The 16,001-nt window shown below is 35.0% G+C and overlaps 3 protein-coding genes across 3 annotated transcripts; 2 read left to right on the forward strand and 1 right to left on the reverse strand.

The window, feature by feature from the left end:
- The first annotated feature begins 744 nt into the window (after positions 1 to 744).
- On the forward strand, positions 745 to 4,968 carry LOC108991483 (triose phosphate/phosphate translocator, non-green plastid, chloroplastic-like). Its single transcript, XM_018965740.2, has 9 exons — positions 745 to 1,338; positions 2,037 to 2,159; positions 2,248 to 2,400; positions 2,953 to 3,038; positions 3,137 to 3,221; positions 3,392 to 3,511; positions 3,656 to 3,724; positions 4,435 to 4,564; positions 4,746 to 4,968. The coding sequence occupies exons 1-9, from the start codon at positions 940 to 942 to the stop codon at positions 4,814 to 4,816; spliced, it is 1,236 nt and encodes a 411-aa protein (XP_018821285.1). The 5' UTR covers positions 745 to 939; the 3' UTR covers positions 4,817 to 4,968.
- A 5,690-nt stretch (positions 4,969 to 10,658) lies between these two features.
- Positions 10,659 to 12,174, forward strand: LOC108991488 (probable disease resistance protein At5g45490). Its single transcript, XM_018965748.2, has 2 exons — positions 10,659 to 11,785; positions 11,849 to 12,174. Exons 1-2 carry the CDS (start codon positions 10,721 to 10,723, stop codon positions 11,870 to 11,872), a joined length of 1,089 nt encoding a protein of 362 aa, XP_018821293.1. The 5' UTR covers positions 10,659 to 10,720; the 3' UTR covers positions 11,873 to 12,174.
- LOC108991460 (transcription factor MYB98-like) lies at positions 12,088 to 14,550 on the reverse strand. The gene is made up of 4 exons (XM_018965705.2): positions 13,961 to 14,550; positions 13,721 to 13,847; positions 12,692 to 13,267; positions 12,088 to 12,174 (listed from the first exon to the last, which is right to left on the reverse strand). The coding sequence occupies exons 1-4, from the start codon at positions 14,548 to 14,550 to the stop codon at positions 12,088 to 12,090; spliced, it is 1,380 nt and encodes a 459-aa protein (XP_018821250.2).
- Between the last annotated feature and the right edge of the window lie 1,451 nt (positions 14,551 to 16,001).

Below are 16,001 nucleotides of genomic sequence, written 5' to 3' on the forward strand. Positions count from 1 at the left end.
CGACAGTCTAACACTACTATTTTGTTTATTTAATACCGCAAAGTACTTAGCGTGGGAAAGAAATCGAAAAAGAGGTATTTTTGGTTGAGGTCTTTTTGCTTTAATCCATATGGTTCACTCCCACAGCATTAGATTAATGTTTGTAAAGAAATTTTAATTTTTTTGACGCCCGCATGTCCATTTGCAAGTCCGAGCCAAGTGATTTTAGTTATGGATTGAGTAAGATTTATTATTAAATAATTAATTTTTTTAATATAAATTTCATATTTATTTAATTTTTTTTTAAAAAAAATGCAGCGTGCACCACAAATATTTTATTTTATTTTTTATTTTTAAGAGAAATGCGCTAAGTAAGATGATGCTGATTAATTGGCGGTGGCCCGGTTGAACGACAGTCCCACTCCCACGCTAGTGGCAGCCACGTGTGCCAATACAACATGGCGAGCATTAACAACACAACAAAAAACTAAAAATTATAAATACCAAGTTTAATTAATTATTTCAAAAAATCCTATTTTCTTCTTAAGGGCAAAAAATATCTTGATATACGTAGCAATTCTCAATTTAATTCAATCGATAATCATATTTCATCCATCAATCTCTTAAATTGGAATATAAACAGCTTTTATCCCTTTTAAATTTAGAATTGAATTGATATGATTTATAAATAATAATAAAATTTATAAATAATGATAAGATAATCTCAACTCTATAATTATAAAAGTAGAATCGGGCAGAAAGAATATGCGAGAATTTTGATTTTCCGTTTACTTTTTCTATTCACGTCCTCTTCCCCCACCCAGGCACTCGCACTGTTGACTGTTCCACCAACCTCAGTTGCCTAGGCGGACTTTCCAAAGCCGCCCCCCAACCCCCTCTCTCTCTCTTTCTCTCCCTCGCTCGCTCGCATTCTGAGATCCCAACCTTTGGCCTCGAAAAATGCAGAGCACGGCGTTCACTCTCTCGCCCTCACTCCCTCTCCCCACGAAGACTCGCAGGCCTTCGAACCCGACCTTCTACCCTAGGTCATTCGACCCCGTGCGCGCCTCTTCCTCTTCGGATCCCCGCGATCTCTCCCTCTCCCCCAATGTTTCCTTCTCCTCTCCTCACATGCCTCGCCGATCCTGGTCTCTGTCCTCGTCGTCCCCGTTCAAGCTCAGGCCTTGGACCTCCGCCCCAGCGCCTGATTCCAATCCAAGAACGAGTAGTTTCGAGGTTAGGGCTGCCTCGGTGCCCGAGAGCGCCGAGTCCAGCAGCACATGGAAGACGTTGGAGCTCGGAGCGTTGTTTGGCCTCTGGTACCTCTTCAACATCTACTTCAATATCTACAACAAGCAGGTTCGGGCTCCGGTCTTTTGTTTTCCGGAATTTGGGTTTTTTTTTTGGATTGGTTGATTTTATTATGAAGCTGATATAGTTTTGACAATCGAGTGAATGTGTTGTCATAGCTCTGTTGGCGATGGTCTCCGAAGTTGCCGGTGGTGGTTATGTATTTTGTTGGGTTTGAGTGTGATTTCTTTATTAGTTTTGGGAGGATGAGTTTCTATTACACTGTTAGCTTTGAATGTAAAAATATGTGGAAATGTTAATTTTTGAACAGGTGTACTGTTAGATAACTCAGCCAATGAAGCCAAACAACGTGATGAATATTTTGCCTTTTTGGGAAAAAAATTATTGGGGCGTGTAAATTAATGAAACTTTTTTTTTCTTAGTACTCTCTCTTGATAGAAAGTGTTCTGAGAAAGACCTCTTTGAGAGCCCGAAGTAATTTATTTTTTAATCGGTTGAGAGGAAAAAAATAATAAAGGTTAATTAATTTTATCTGAGACTCTGAGCTCGGTTTGTAGTTGATATTGCTTAATGGCAAGACCGTAAGAAGTTTAACTTTCTCAGAGAATCGAAATTAAGATTAACCTTGCCACTTCAGCCTTTGTTCATATTGAAATATTTCAGTTCAATTATCCACTGGACTATAGATTATTGCACTTGATTTTTGTGAGAGTGTGGATCAATTTTTGTTATTTTTTTGTTCACAGGTTTTGAAGGTGTACCCATACCCTGTAACTGTCACTGTGGTTCAGTTAGCCGTCGGTACTGTACTTGTTTCGCTCATGTGGGGTCTTAATCTCTATAAAAGGCCCAAAATTAGTGGTTCACAGGTATTCAGATCATGTGGAGGTTTTAGGATCTAATATATGGGAATTGATTTCATGTAGTGATTCTTATTTTTATGCCACTTCTTGCCAGCTTGCTGCTATACTGCCACTGGCAGTGGTGCACACGTTAGGGAACCTTTTCACAAATATGAGTCTTGGAAAAGTTGCAGTGTCATTCACTCACACGATCAAAGCTATGGAGCCCTTCTTCTCAGTTGTCCTCTCTGCTATGTTTCTTGGGGAGGTGCGGATTTCCTTTCCTTTTTTGTTCCCATATATTTATTTGGATCTCCAGGATGCCCTGTTAGAAATAGAAATTAAGCTTATTGACTATATAGTTCTACAAATGATAACATTGACATCTACAGTGCCCATTAACATTTCCTTTTTGTTCTAACCCCTAGGGGTTGGCTCAAGTGGTAAATGCCTTGGTCTTGGAGGTATGCTCCTTCAGGTCTAAGTTTCGAATTCCACTGGGTGCAAAAAATCTCTAGTGGCCATTGGATTGGGGGATTTTTCGCTTGAATTACTACTTGCAGGAAAATCCTTGCCAAGGGCCTGTGCACCCCCGGGATTAGTTAGGACGCTGTTCCCGGACACCTGGTGCCAATAAAAAAAAACATTTCCTTTTTGTTTGTAAATTGTGAAGATGATTTCTACTTATAAAATAAATAATTGTGAAAATGATTTCTGGTTTTAGTTGAATTCATAACTTGCAAGAATTGTTGATGATAATTACATCAGTATCACTCATCAATCAGTTCCAACTCTAGATATTTTCTTCATACTTATACAGATGCCCACTGCATGGGTGGTTGCTTCCCTTATGCCAATTGTTGGTGGAGTGGCACTGGCATCAGTCACGGAGGCCTCTTTTAACTGGTATGATATCTCTACCTAAAATCTTGTTCAGATTTCAATATTACTCAAGTTGTTATCCTTATACATTATATATGATTTTACCATATATTTTTGAGAAGGGCTGGATTCTGGAGTGCAATGGCTTCCAATTTGTCAAACCAATCTCGTAATGTCCTTAGCAAAAAAGTCATGGTTAATAAAGAGGTAGTCTACATTCTCCAGATTCATATCTTCTTAATTGTGTTGATTTTATGTCTTGATTGTTAAAAACCATACAACAGTTGCATGCAGTTGGTCTGTTGTACTGCATTCTGCTGTTGATTTTTTGTTTCTTTTTTGAATTTGTGCATCACCATTTCCTTATCCATTTGCAGGAATCTTTGGACAACATTACTCTCTTCTCAGTAATAACTGTAATGTCCTTTTTCTTGTTATCTCCTGTGGCTATCTTCATGGACGGTGTCAAGTTTACTCCTGCATACCTTCAATCAGCTGTGAGTGTTCTTGTATAGGCATCTGTGAGTAATTTTTTAAGTGCTAAAAGCTGCTACAAATTGTTTAATCCTGAGTTTACTCAACAAAGCGATCTTTAATGGATGTGCTACCGATTAATTTGAATATATCATATTCCTTGCCAGGGATTAAATATTAAACAAGTATACACCAGGTCTCTTTTGGCTGCACTCTGCTTCCATGCCTATCAGCAGGTGAGGCCTTTTCCATACTCTGGCTTTTCTTGTTTCCTTTTCCAAATTATTTTGTATTATATTTGTGAATTATGGCCTTTATAGAATTCTGTGCTTCTTATATTTAAAGTTTCCATCATTGTTCTTTTTAAATATTGAAATAAGTGCAAAAATAAATATTGGTATCAATTACTGGACAGTGTCATCTCTTGTTTTGGGAATGTTTAAATTCATTTTTAAGTTAAAATCAGTATTGCTGCTATTCTCTAAAACTATGTGCATATTATTATTTCACCCAAACTATGATGCCTCAGTTCTTAGAAACTCAATGCTAGAGCATCTTACCGAGTCACTAATCCCCTTGTACCACTACCATGATGTATGAGTTGTTAGAAATTCAATGCTGGAGTGTCTTACCGAGATAAATCCTATAGCGCATAAGAGAGAGAGAGAGAGAGAGAGAGAGAGAGAGAGAGAGGGGGGGGGGTTGATACAAGTCAAAGATATTTAGTCAACATAGCATTTCCTATGCAAAAAGACAAATTTTAGCAATATTTGAGTAGTTTTTTAATAGAAAGAGAGAAGAAAGGGTGAAAATACTCAATGCAAGTCAATACCCTTCTAAAGCATCGAGACTTCAAATGGGCCTTCGCTTCTTCATTGTCATCGTTTTGCTATCTACTTTGATCCATACTAGAAACAGTGCTGACTTAATGAGTTGAACTGTGCAGGTTTCCTACATGATATTGCAGAGGGTATCGCCTGTTACCCACTCTGTCGGAAATTGTGTGAAGCGAGTGGTGGTTATAGTCAGCTCTGTCCTCGTTTTCAAAACGGCCGTCTCTCCTATCAACACTCTTGGTAAGTTCCTTTTTATTTATTTATTTATTTATTTTTATAAGTACTCTTGGTAAGTTACAAGTGTGGTAGATAGACATAGTTGAAACTTGGGAAAATAGTATCAAAATTATTTGAAGTTAGCTCCATTATACTGCTAACCGTACTATCCAGTCATAGAGATTTTGCCTTGGATTTGACGCAGGCACTGGAATTGCTCTTGCTGGAGTCTTCTTGTATTCCCGCGTGAAGCGCATTAAGCCAAAGAAAGCTTGAGTGCTTTGTGTCTGGACAACTTTTTGCTGATAAATTGTGTTGTTAGATGATAAGTCATTGCATTCAAGAATTTGTTTTTAGGTCGGGCCTGGAACTGAGAGGTTGTAAGTCGGTTCTTTTATGGTAAGTAGCTAATTTTGGCAGAACATTTATTCTTTTTGTCGACCACGAGCAACCGATTCTTCTCCCAATTAACGCTGATCCAGTCAGCGATGTGATGCATTTACAGAGAGTGGATAGATATATATATATATATATATATATATATATATATATATATTATATGTTTGTAGGTGGCATGATAACTGGGTGTTGAGAAATCTAGCTACAAAGAGGTTATATAAAAGTAATTCTACAAATTGACTGAAGCCGATGTGGTTTGTCAATAAAAATAACTTTATAATCTGACAAATCATATTAAATTATATTAATTTATGAAATTATTTTTGTGTAATTCTTTTGTAGATGCAATAGTATTCGCAAGCTCTATCACTCATCAAGGTGAACAGATTCACAGCCATTCTCTTAACATTACTAACTTGAGACCAAGCACTCAAAAGCCTTGCTAGTTTGAAGATATTTCCAGTTGATAAACACAGCCCAAAGAGATTTATAAAAATTTATAAAATAATATATTTTTATGTGATATGTTAAATTTACGTTACAATAAAAATAATTTTATATTTTGATATATTATATTAAATTATGTTAATTTGTGAATTTATTTTTATAAAATTATTTTATAATTAAAGCAATTCTCATTTCAAGCATTCATTAAATCAATAAATAAAAAGAAACAATCATTCTCTTAATATCTTGACATCAAATGATTGATTAGTTCACAAGTCAGCATTATACTAATATCAAATCCTTTAATATTACATAAAGAATGGAGAGAAAGATGATAATAAAATAAGAGTAATGATATATATACAATATATTGTACAATACATTACATAACAATATTATAAAATAAGAGTATTTTTATAAAATGATGTTATTTTTATAAGGTATTTTATAAAAATACCTTTCATTTAAAATATAATTGTGTAAAATATTATAAAAAATATTATGTATAAATTATTTTTCATAAAATAAATGATGGATAACATTATTCAGTATAACATAATGGGCTGCGGATTTGAGGACTCATTTCCTTAATGCACAATAGTTTCACTGTTTACTTAGGGTCTCCTGAAATAAATGGTAAACAGAAAGACTTTGTGCTTATGACCCTGAGTTTGTGTGCATATATATTTTAAAAAAAATTCTATAAACCATACTATTATTTTATTTTTATTATATTATATAAGATATTATACATTTATTACCATTAGATAATTTTTTATCATCTAATGATAATAAATGTATCATATCTTATATAATAAAATAAAAGTAAGATGATAGTGTGATGTATAACATTGATTTTTATTTAATTTAATGAAAGGCATGGGATTAAGAGCTAAAGTCGAGGCAAGCTGACAAGAGATGGATCACATGTAAGGTTACATTATTAATAGAATCTCCGCATATTGTCTATCAAACAAGACAAGACAAAGCAAAAATAAGATACATTTTTGGCAAAATCATACTCATACTCTCTATGTGACTTATTTGATTATCTTCCCACTTGGTAGCATTTTCTTTTTCGGTACCTTTGAAAAGCTTTTTCCTTAGGTTGCTAACATTTTTCCCTCAAAATTTTTAAGAATTTTCTTATTTTTCAAAACTTTTATGTTAAAAAAAAAAAAAAAAATCTTAAATGCCTTGGGTTGGTAAGAACCACCCATTATCACCACCAGCCTGAACTTATATTACTAAGGATTCCTTAGAGCCCAAAGAATACATATTTCACTCTTCTCCTTTATTAAAAAGGACAATACTACAACAACCGACATCCTTACTAATGATACTTACTGAGAAAGCAAATTTTTTATTTTTATTTTTATTTTTATTTTCAAATATTGTTTTAGACCTTCAAACATTTAAAAAAATAAAATCATAAAATTATTAAAAAATACTTACATTAAGTAAATAAAAATAAATAAATCGGTAGAAATCCACGAGAGATTTTATTGGTCACTCCATCATTTTCCTTCTAAAAAATGCAATTCTTTTGTTACCCAAGTTGGCAAGGCTATTAGATACTCGTGACTTTCCTCCATAAAAGGAGCCAAAATGAGCTAAAACAAAAGATGACTACATCATTATAATATTTTCTGACACCATAAGAGAAACATCACCTCAATGATTTTCTCATTGGTAGTAATATTAAGGATCTCGCTTTTTTTTTTTAATATTTTTAAATATTTAAAAAAAAATTTAAAAATACTATTAAATAATATTTTCTTAATCACTAACTAAAAAAGGAACTAAAAATAAAAATAAAATATTGGAGCGGGACCTTGGAGTGGGATCGGTCCCTATCATTTTCCTTTTCTCATATCTCCGTAGTTCCATAGATAAAGCCAAAGGGATTCCAACAATCTACTCCCAATCTCCTTTTCCAATAATCGGAAACTTCAAAAAACTTGCCAATTCACCTCAATAATTTTAAAGGGAACACCCAAAGCTAATTATCTTGATTCTAGCATTCTTACTGCTTTTTCTTTTTCCTTTTTACTTTATTTTATTCTTACGGTTGGAATAATTATTATTCTTGCCACTTTTTAAAGAAGATTGAGCGGATACAATGATTAAAAAATAAATACAATTTTAAAATGTATAGAATATTATATTTTAAGGTGATAATTGTTCTCACTCAATGAGTTTGTTGCAAGGCTATTAGCAATTCATCCCATCACATGGGCTGTTAAAATTAAATAATCAAAGTATAGTTATAGAGTCTCAAACCCTTCCCCTTGTGGTAATGATTCCACGAAAATAAATAATAACTTGAGTAAATCACATTCAATAAACTCACACGTTAATTTCATAATCTATAAATAAATATAAAAATTTTTGTACATAACTCGTCAATAATTGATTGCACTCCCCTCTCTACCAGAGGCGAAAAAACCTCTCTACCGATCTCTGCGATTCTAGCTCGTCCACTTGGAGGACGGGGGATAAGAGTTCAGCTCCACCCATCTCCTACACTAGCCAGCCGTAGTAATTTACTTTCCTTTCCTGTTTTGTCAACTTTTTATGTTTTTAGTATTAGGTTTTTCTCTACAGCTTCGCAACAAGCCGATCTCTTGCTTTTTGGCATTCTCTGACCAACACATGCTGCCTTTTTTGCATCTCCAGTCATTGATCTTCAAGTTCGCAGAAGGATTCCGCTCATTTGCCCAACGTGTTCATCGCACGTGCCATTGCGTCCTGGAGCTGCTTTTGATGACACGTGCAGCCCCCGGCATAAGAGGCTTTGGATCCTCCGGATCTGACCCTCCATTCCACTCCTATGGCTGCGTGTGACCAACACACGCTGTCATAGTCTGTGTTGGTCTTTCGCCGGCGACTTGACTTTGTGTCGGGCTGCTATCCTATGTTTCCACTTTCCTGAGCTAAGAATTAAGTGAAAGTGGACGTGGCAATCTCTTCTAGCCAGTCCAAGCCAACAAGATGTAGCATACCTCTCTTTTTATTTTAACAGACGGCGTTTCCTAGTGGGCCATGGATGGGAGCCAATTATTTGGCTCTAGATCCCCTCTTTCTTCTTTTTTATGTGTTGTATCTATTGGTTTTGAGATAATTATAGGGGACTTCCACTCCATTAAAATTTGTATCCAGTAATCCTTTAGTTTATTTATAGAATGCTAAATTTGCCTAGAAAAAAAAAATATATATATATATATATATATAATTTTCAATTAGCAATCATTTCTTTCCTGAAAATTGGACTTTGTAGGCTCGAAGTGTCTGTTGATCACTAGCTAGGTGGATACAGATCAATTGAATCACTTGAATCCTAAAAATCGCTTATGCAATTGATCATATGCACGTTGCTGCCAAAAAGTTTGTTTGAATAAAAAATAATAATATTATTTATCATCTTTTTAATCGTCACTTTTTTTATTATCTAATATGACATAAAAAATGATAAATAGTTTTTTAATAATTTAATACCACATAAAAAATAAAAAATAGATGATGAAAATAGAACCTTCTCTAAAATAAATCAAAGTACAAGCTCTCCACTAATTCAAGAATTAATGGTACTAATTAAACTGAAACTCCAATACTTATTATATTCTCAACATCTTTAAACCCTCTCAATGGCATTATGATAGAAAATTCAACTATTTTTTTTATTGAATTAAAATGCATCGACACCATTTTGTTGTATTTTTCCATGAACATCTTTTTTAAAGATAACACCTAAGGTTAAAACGACAAGTTCTATCCTCAAGCGGTGTGTAGAATATATTTAAGTCTTGTTTGATTAGTGAGATGATATGAGATAGTTTTAGATGAGAGTTAAAAGTAGAATAAAATATTATTTTTTAATCTTATTATTATTTTGAGATATGAAAAAGTTAAATTATTAATTATATTTTGTGTGAAAATTTAATAAAACTGTAATGATGAGATGAGATAAAACCGTTTTTCTATCCAAACGAGGTCTTAGTAAAATGTTTAATATCATAATTTAATTATGAAGATAAATTTTAAAATCTAAATCTTACAAATTAAATTTTATTATTTAAGTAACGTAGATGATATACTCTACACACTAGCTTAAAAATAAAGTGGAGGATGATTTGAAATTAGAGGCTTAAGAGAAGGAAAACCCTCATATTCCATATTTTCCTTTTGTCTTGAACCTGCTTTGACCATTTCTCCCAATGGTTTCTTTTCCTTCTTTAATTAGCTTGGTTTAAAATGACTTTAAGATTACAAAATATAGAGATTATGACAGCACGTGTTCTGCATACATAGTGTGGATGCAAAATACAGAGATTATGACAATCTGTGTACCTAAATTATTATTATATTCGATATATATTTAATTTCTAAAATTCAATTTTAATTTTTGTTCTAAATTAAATTATAATATACTAAATGTATTTCCACCAATTTATTTATAAATAAGATTTTTCTTCACGAAAAGGTCCAATGATTTATTAATCCTTGTTTTGTTTTCACTCGTTATTAATTAGGACAAGTTGCTCCATGTGAATCAGGCCATCTGGTGTAGAACTTTCACAGGCTGCCAAATGTATACGACAAGCCCCCTTGTAAAGGCCAAAACTGAGATTAAAGGGTAATTCGACTATAACTGTCGTTTCAACTTTCATTATCTTCATTTTTTAAAATAGAGTGTGCTACACAAAAATTTTATATTTTATATATCATTTAAAAATACGTGATTTTATTTTTTTTTATTTTTATATTTAGAATATAGAACTTATATTTAGAATTTTTTTTTATATATAATTTTTTTAAAAACAAAAATTGATAAGGGTATCATGTATACGAAATTATGAGAAATTCAAATTATTAATTACTTTCGCACCCCACGTTTATAGACTTATTACTGGCCAACGACCAAAATACTCAGACTTGCAGTCGCCGCTGAAATATCTTTATGATCAATAATATATAGTGGACTGGACCCTCCATGTCTACAATGCACGAATCTGCTCCCCCTTTTCCTTTTTCGAAAATGAAAAGTTCATATACAATTATAGGATCGAGACGGTTAGTGTATTTTGAATAATATTACATCTAATTATAGAATATATAAATATTATGTAATCGTTTTATAAAAAAATACAATTTATTATTAAAAAATTAATTTTTTAATACGTAAATTTTATATTTATTATTTTTTTAAAAATAATTATACGACGCTTCCCTACTTGTTACTCCAAGCATCATTTCTCATGTATTATATATGAAAGACAGCTTCTTGGAGGCCTTGTCGAACTCTGTGTGTATTTGCTGATCGAAAAGGTCCCCATGGGTGCGGAGAAGAATCAGGAGACCCCTGAAGTGAGCAATACGAAGGAGTCCTCAGAGAAGACGAAGGAGTCCTCAGAGAAGACGAAGGGTCCTCCAGATCAAGTGGCTTCTGATCATTCGCAGGATGACGGCGAGAAAGAAATCTCAACCTCGTCCGGTCTAAAGGTTCATGGGTTCGAAAATGAAATGATTTCTCTGGAAAAAATGCTTAAACGGCGACAAAGTGAGGATGAGTTCAAGGCAATTGGGATCGTCGGTGAGCTAGGTGTCGGAAAATCAACTCTTTGCCGAGCGCTTCTCAACAAGAATGAGGTCAAAACCAGCTTCCTTCCCAGGATTTGGGTACGCATGCCCAAGAAAAGTGAAGCAGAGAACTCAGAGGAAGCAGTCGTTAAAAGAATGTTGAAGTGTCTTGGAGTTGACGAGGAGATCATTAAGAGCATCAGCGTGGATAATGGAAGCACCCTCGATGATAAGGAACGCCTCAATGCTTTACTCTATGCTCTGCATCTCCAACTGAATGGTAAGAAGTATCTCATCGTACTTGATGATGTTTGGAAAAATGATGAATGGTACGGAGATTTGAGTGCCGCAATAAATCGTAGCTATGATTGGAATAAACGTCTTGCATATGGATTGCCAAAAGGAAACGGGGGAACGGTGATTGTCACGAGCAGGATTAAGGAGGTAGCGAAGATGATGGTTGGGAAGGAAGAAAACATACATAACCTTCTGCCACTTTGGAACCAAGAGAGCTGCTGGTCAATATTCACAGACACGGTCGAGAGAAAGAAACAGGTGTTGAACTTAAAGGGTCAAGAAGATTTAGCAAAGAAGGATCTTTTCGAAAAGTGTGGTGGCCTTCCACTCGCAGCAAAGATGTTGGGGAAAACTATGGCGGAAAAGCTGAAAGAAAAACCCCCCCAAGTTCCTGTTGCCGAAAGAAGCGAGACCCACGACGACCAAGCGTCCGGAGAAGGCACAGGTCATGTTGGTGATCCCGAAAGAAGCGAGACCCAAGACGACAAAGCGTCCGGAGAAGGCACAGGTCCTGTTGGTGATCTCCAAAGAAGCGAGACCCAAGACGACAAAGCGTCCGGAGAAGGCACAGGTCCTGTTGGTGATCTCCAAAGAAGCAAGACCCACTAAAGTTTAAGCGTCGGGAAATTAAACGCCAAGATGCTGCCACAGGAAGCGGGATCGACGAAGAACCGTAATTTACGAAGTACTTGCTGCATTTATCCAACGCTTTTGTCTTTGTTTTAGCATTAAAGTTATTTCGTCAATTCCTTCTTATCGATTCATATATATGATCGGTTTTCATGTATGTCCACGACAGTCTTCTTTATCCAAAGGTATATGTCTTAAATTATCTTTTGATCTGCTTGTACTTGTACTTTCACGTTCACCAGGAGGACTTTTCTCCAATGTTCAATTGCTAGTTTTGTGATCTGTGTTGAAGACCAAGTATAATTTCTAAGGGTGGAAAGCATGCATATTTTAAAAACTTTGGAGCTTGACAGTTATGTTGGTGAGCTAGAGTTCCACAAGATAGGACAAGTTTGTTTTGGTTTTTCCTAATTACAAACAACAGACTGTAAAGGATCGTGTGAATGAGGAGTCTCCCCAAGCCGACAATGCCAGAGGTAACAATACCACATTGCCTAATACCTCTGCCTCTGGCGTTGTCTTAAACTAGGGGGTTATCTGTTATCAGCCATGACCCCTCCCAACCCGGTTAAACATATAAATATTTTCTCTATATGAAAGATAGATATTTGCTTTAAGATACGTGTTTTGTTTGTACAAGAAAAGAGAGACACAGAGTATGTAAAATATGTGACACATATGGAGCAACCAAGAAATTAAAAACTTCAGCCAATGGAAGGAAATCCAAAGCCAAATCCCATCTCTCTCTCTCCCTCCATAAGGTTTCTTCATGAAGTAACTTCTTTTGACTTCATTGACTTGAGAGATCGTCTCCACCAAATCCAGCCCCTTCTTCGATTCACATTCTATTACTGGACTCATATCCAGTGCTGGAATGTCCATATCAAAGTCATTATCATCGAAGACTGGAGCACAAGGCATTTTCCCATCAAAATCTTTCACATCAACAACAGGAGCACAGGGCGTGTTTGCATCGAGAAGTGAATCAATGCTACAGCCCTCTTGACACATGTTTTCATCAAAACAAAAATCATAGTCCAAATTGTCGGAGCTGAGCTCCGGCTGAAGAACTGGTGCTTTGAGGGTGGTATCATTGGTTGTTGTAGCATTACTAGCCGAAGGTTTTCTCCAATTTTTTGCAGTGTTTGAGTCCAAGTTCAAGCTCTTGATGTATTCTTGTAGAAGGGACGCTCTGGGGTATTTTGAACGACATTTTCGTTTCGAGTATTGCCTTCTTTTGGTTGCATTCCAATGGTTCTTGATGGAGTTTTCTGTTCTTCCAGGCAACCTCTTTGCAATTTCAGCCCATCTGTTTCCTATCTCTGCATGGGCGTGAATGAGTACCTTGTCCTCCTCTTCACTCCACGCATCCTTCTGCATAGCAAAAAAAAAAAGACAAGAAAAAGGAATGACTAGTGTTAGTAGATGTAAAGTATATGCATTATATATGTACACAAGCCCCACACGATGTTTGTGTATGTTATGATTGTAAGGGTTAAAAGCTTTATAAAATTTGAGCCTATCACTCATAGTTCTAGGACTTTTGAATCAATAGTTAAGCTTTTAACAATTGGTGTTAGAGCAGAAACCAAGTCACAGGTTCGAGTCACAAAATGACTACTATCATGTCAATGTCAATACAGTTGGGCACCATACATGGTATTCTTTCTCTGAAACCAAGATTTTGACATTTTCATATACTAGGTATCGGTTATGCATATGTCTATGGCTATCTATATTTGTATGAGTGCTAAAAAATGATATCTATAAAACAAAGATAGGGGAAAAAGATCGGGCCATATGGAATGTGTATTAATAAATATAAACCTTGATATCAGGCCTAAGATGGTTGTGCCATCTCTCTCTACACTGCTTTCCTATCTTCCCAGGCAACATTTGAGCAATATGCGACCATTTTCTCACCCCATACTGCTGAACCAGTTCAATCAAGAGCCTGCTAGAATAAAACAAACATGAGGAATTATTAAAACTAAAGTATTAATAGACAACTAACCTTAAAACCATCCAGAAATGTATATACCGATTGAGGAACTAAACCTTCTCTACCTGTCTTCTTCAGTAGTCCATTGCCCCTTTGCAACATTACACTTTCTAGGACCTCTGTATGCCCTCATAGTTTCTGGCAATGCAATATTCTTATTCATGCCAACTTTTTTGTTGTACCCATTTTCTGCTGTTATGCATGAGACTTCATCTGGTACCACAAAATTGATAGGTTTTATGTCTTGCCAAGTAGTGAAGATCATGTAACCTTGATCTGTTCCCATAGTATCATAAGGGGGATTTCTCTGAGGGATATTCAAGTATCCTCCACTATGGAAATTGTCCATAACATGACCATTCCCACCACTGTCTGCGAATGGCTTACAGTAATTATGAATATCATCGAAATCTGTTGAGCACCCATAAGTGAAATTGTTAATTAATGAACCGTAACACTCAGTTTGGACCCCAAAACTGGGATTTGATGAAGACCCTTTTGTATGAAACCGATTGAGAGACTGAAAATCTTGCAGGAAACCTTTTGATGGAGTTCCAAAGGAAAATTCATCTTTCATGTATGGCTTCAAGTGATTATCAGACAAAAGCAGTGCTTGTGAAGCAAGATTTTCCCTCAGTTTAGTTTCAAGCTCCATGAGATCAGAGCAGAGCAGAAACTGAAGGAAATGGCTTGGTGTTTAATTTGGAGCTCTCACCTTTGTACATGTTCCCTTAATAGATGAACATGAGAAGCTAGACATTAATTGTCAAGGTTGAAAACGACCATTTATTCTCATTTAAGTCCTCCAATGGTCTTGGCTGCTTAGCATTGCTCGACACTTTGCAACCATACCTTTGCTTTGACAGGAGTTATTTTTCCATGTCTTAGCTTTCGATTGGCACTTTGGCAACTGTAATGAAGAATGCAACATAAATGAAGTATTAGATATGACTGAGCCGTTATGTAATTTGTGTTGTCTGGTCAGACATCTGAGAACAGAATCAAGTAGAGCAAGATTATGGGACTCGAGGAAACTCCCCTTGCAAGATGTGTTAAAATTGTTGAAAATATTTATGATTATTTTGACCTTGTTTTTATTTAATATAAATGAGACATTAATTTGCAATTTACTGAGGATTTGGAACCCAGATGCAGTTTAACTTGTTTGAGAAATATGGTCGATGAAATGAACAGGGCTTCCCCAAATACCTTGATTTGGGATTTAGATATAGAGTTTATTTTTAATTCCAAGGTAAGATGCTTTTTTCATCTTAACATTCCTTGCGAGGCTCCCAATAGATTCCACAATGTACCGTCTTCTTCTCTTTTTTAAAAAATTGAGCCGATGGAATCCATGTAGATAATTTTGTTTGGGTATTTGGAGGAGAGAGAAAAAAAACAGGGGAGGAAATTATTTGTACAGTTTTGAAACATGCAAATTACGCAGTCCTTTAAAGAAAAGTGAAAAAATTTAAGACATACATGAAATAAAATATATTTTTTTAATAATAAATCTCACTATTTTTCAAAAAAATTACTCAAGACTTTTACGTATCTAACATTACTCAATATTGTTCTTATAACCAATATGTTGCTGAAAAATAGAAAACAGTCTATAGCCATTTATATGCAGGCTTTTGGTACTTGAAGCCTTCAACCATTCAACCACATGCATACACATTCACATACAAACCCCATATGCAATGTTATAGGATTTGGATCTTCTAGAGTTTTTTGTTTTATATATATATATATAGAGTAATGCTACATACAGTCATGAAATGTGTAAAAATCGTGCAGTTGTTTTGAAAAAGAGTAGGATCCACTATTAAAAAATTAATTTCTTTTCATTTGTAGATCCCATATTTATTTATTTTTTTCAAAACGACTGCACGACACTTGCACACTCACAACTGCAAGTATCATTTCTCATATATATATATATATATATATATATATATATATATAGGGGTGGGGGATTCCAACCTAGTTCTCTCATTTGGAGACCAGACCTTATGCCATCTGGTCTCTTGACAATTCTCTAAAATCCTTGATCAAACTTTAGAATCTAGATTAGGAGAGAGATAGGCACAAGTATCCAACTTA

Source organism: Juglans regia, chromosome 2, assembly GCF_001411555.2.
Source record: "Juglans regia cultivar Chandler chromosome 2, Walnut 2.0, whole genome shotgun sequence".
Classification (NCBI taxonomy): domain Eukaryota; kingdom Viridiplantae; phylum Streptophyta; class Magnoliopsida; order Fagales; family Juglandaceae; genus Juglans; species Juglans regia.

Bases quoted from the DNA above. Each gene is read 5' to 3' on its own strand.
- LOC108991483 (XM_018965740.2), top strand. From the start codon at position 940: ATGCAGAGCACGGCGTTCACTCTCTCGCCCTCACTCCCTCTCCCCACG. The intron at 2,160-2,247 runs GTATTCAGATCA...ACTTCTTGCCAG, and splicing joins CCAAAATTAGTGGTTCACAG to CTTGCTGCTATACTGCCACT. The intron at 2,401-2,952 runs GTGCGGATTTCC...ATACTTATACAG, and splicing joins CTGCTATGTTTCTTGGGGAG to ATGCCCACTGCATGGGTGGT.
- LOC108991488 (XM_018965748.2), top strand. From the start codon at position 10,721: ATGGGTGCGGAGAAGAATCAGGAGACCCCTGAAGTGAGCAATACGAAG. The intron at 11,786-11,848 runs CTCCAAAGAAGC...CCTGTTGGTGAT, and splicing joins GCACAGGTCCTGTTGGTGAT to CTCCAAAGAAGCAAGACCCA.
- LOC108991460 (XM_018965705.2), bottom strand. From the start codon at position 14,550: ATGGAGCTTGAAACTAAACTGAGGGAAAATCTTGCTTCACAAGCACTG. The intron at 13,848-13,960 runs GTAGAGAAGGTT...TTATTCTAGCAG, and splicing joins TGGACTACTGAAGAAGACAG to GCTCTTGATTGAACTGGTTC. The intron at 12,175-12,691 runs GTCAATGAAGTC...TCTTCAACACAG, and splicing joins TGGTGGAGACGATCTCTCAA to ATCACAAAACTAGCAATTGA.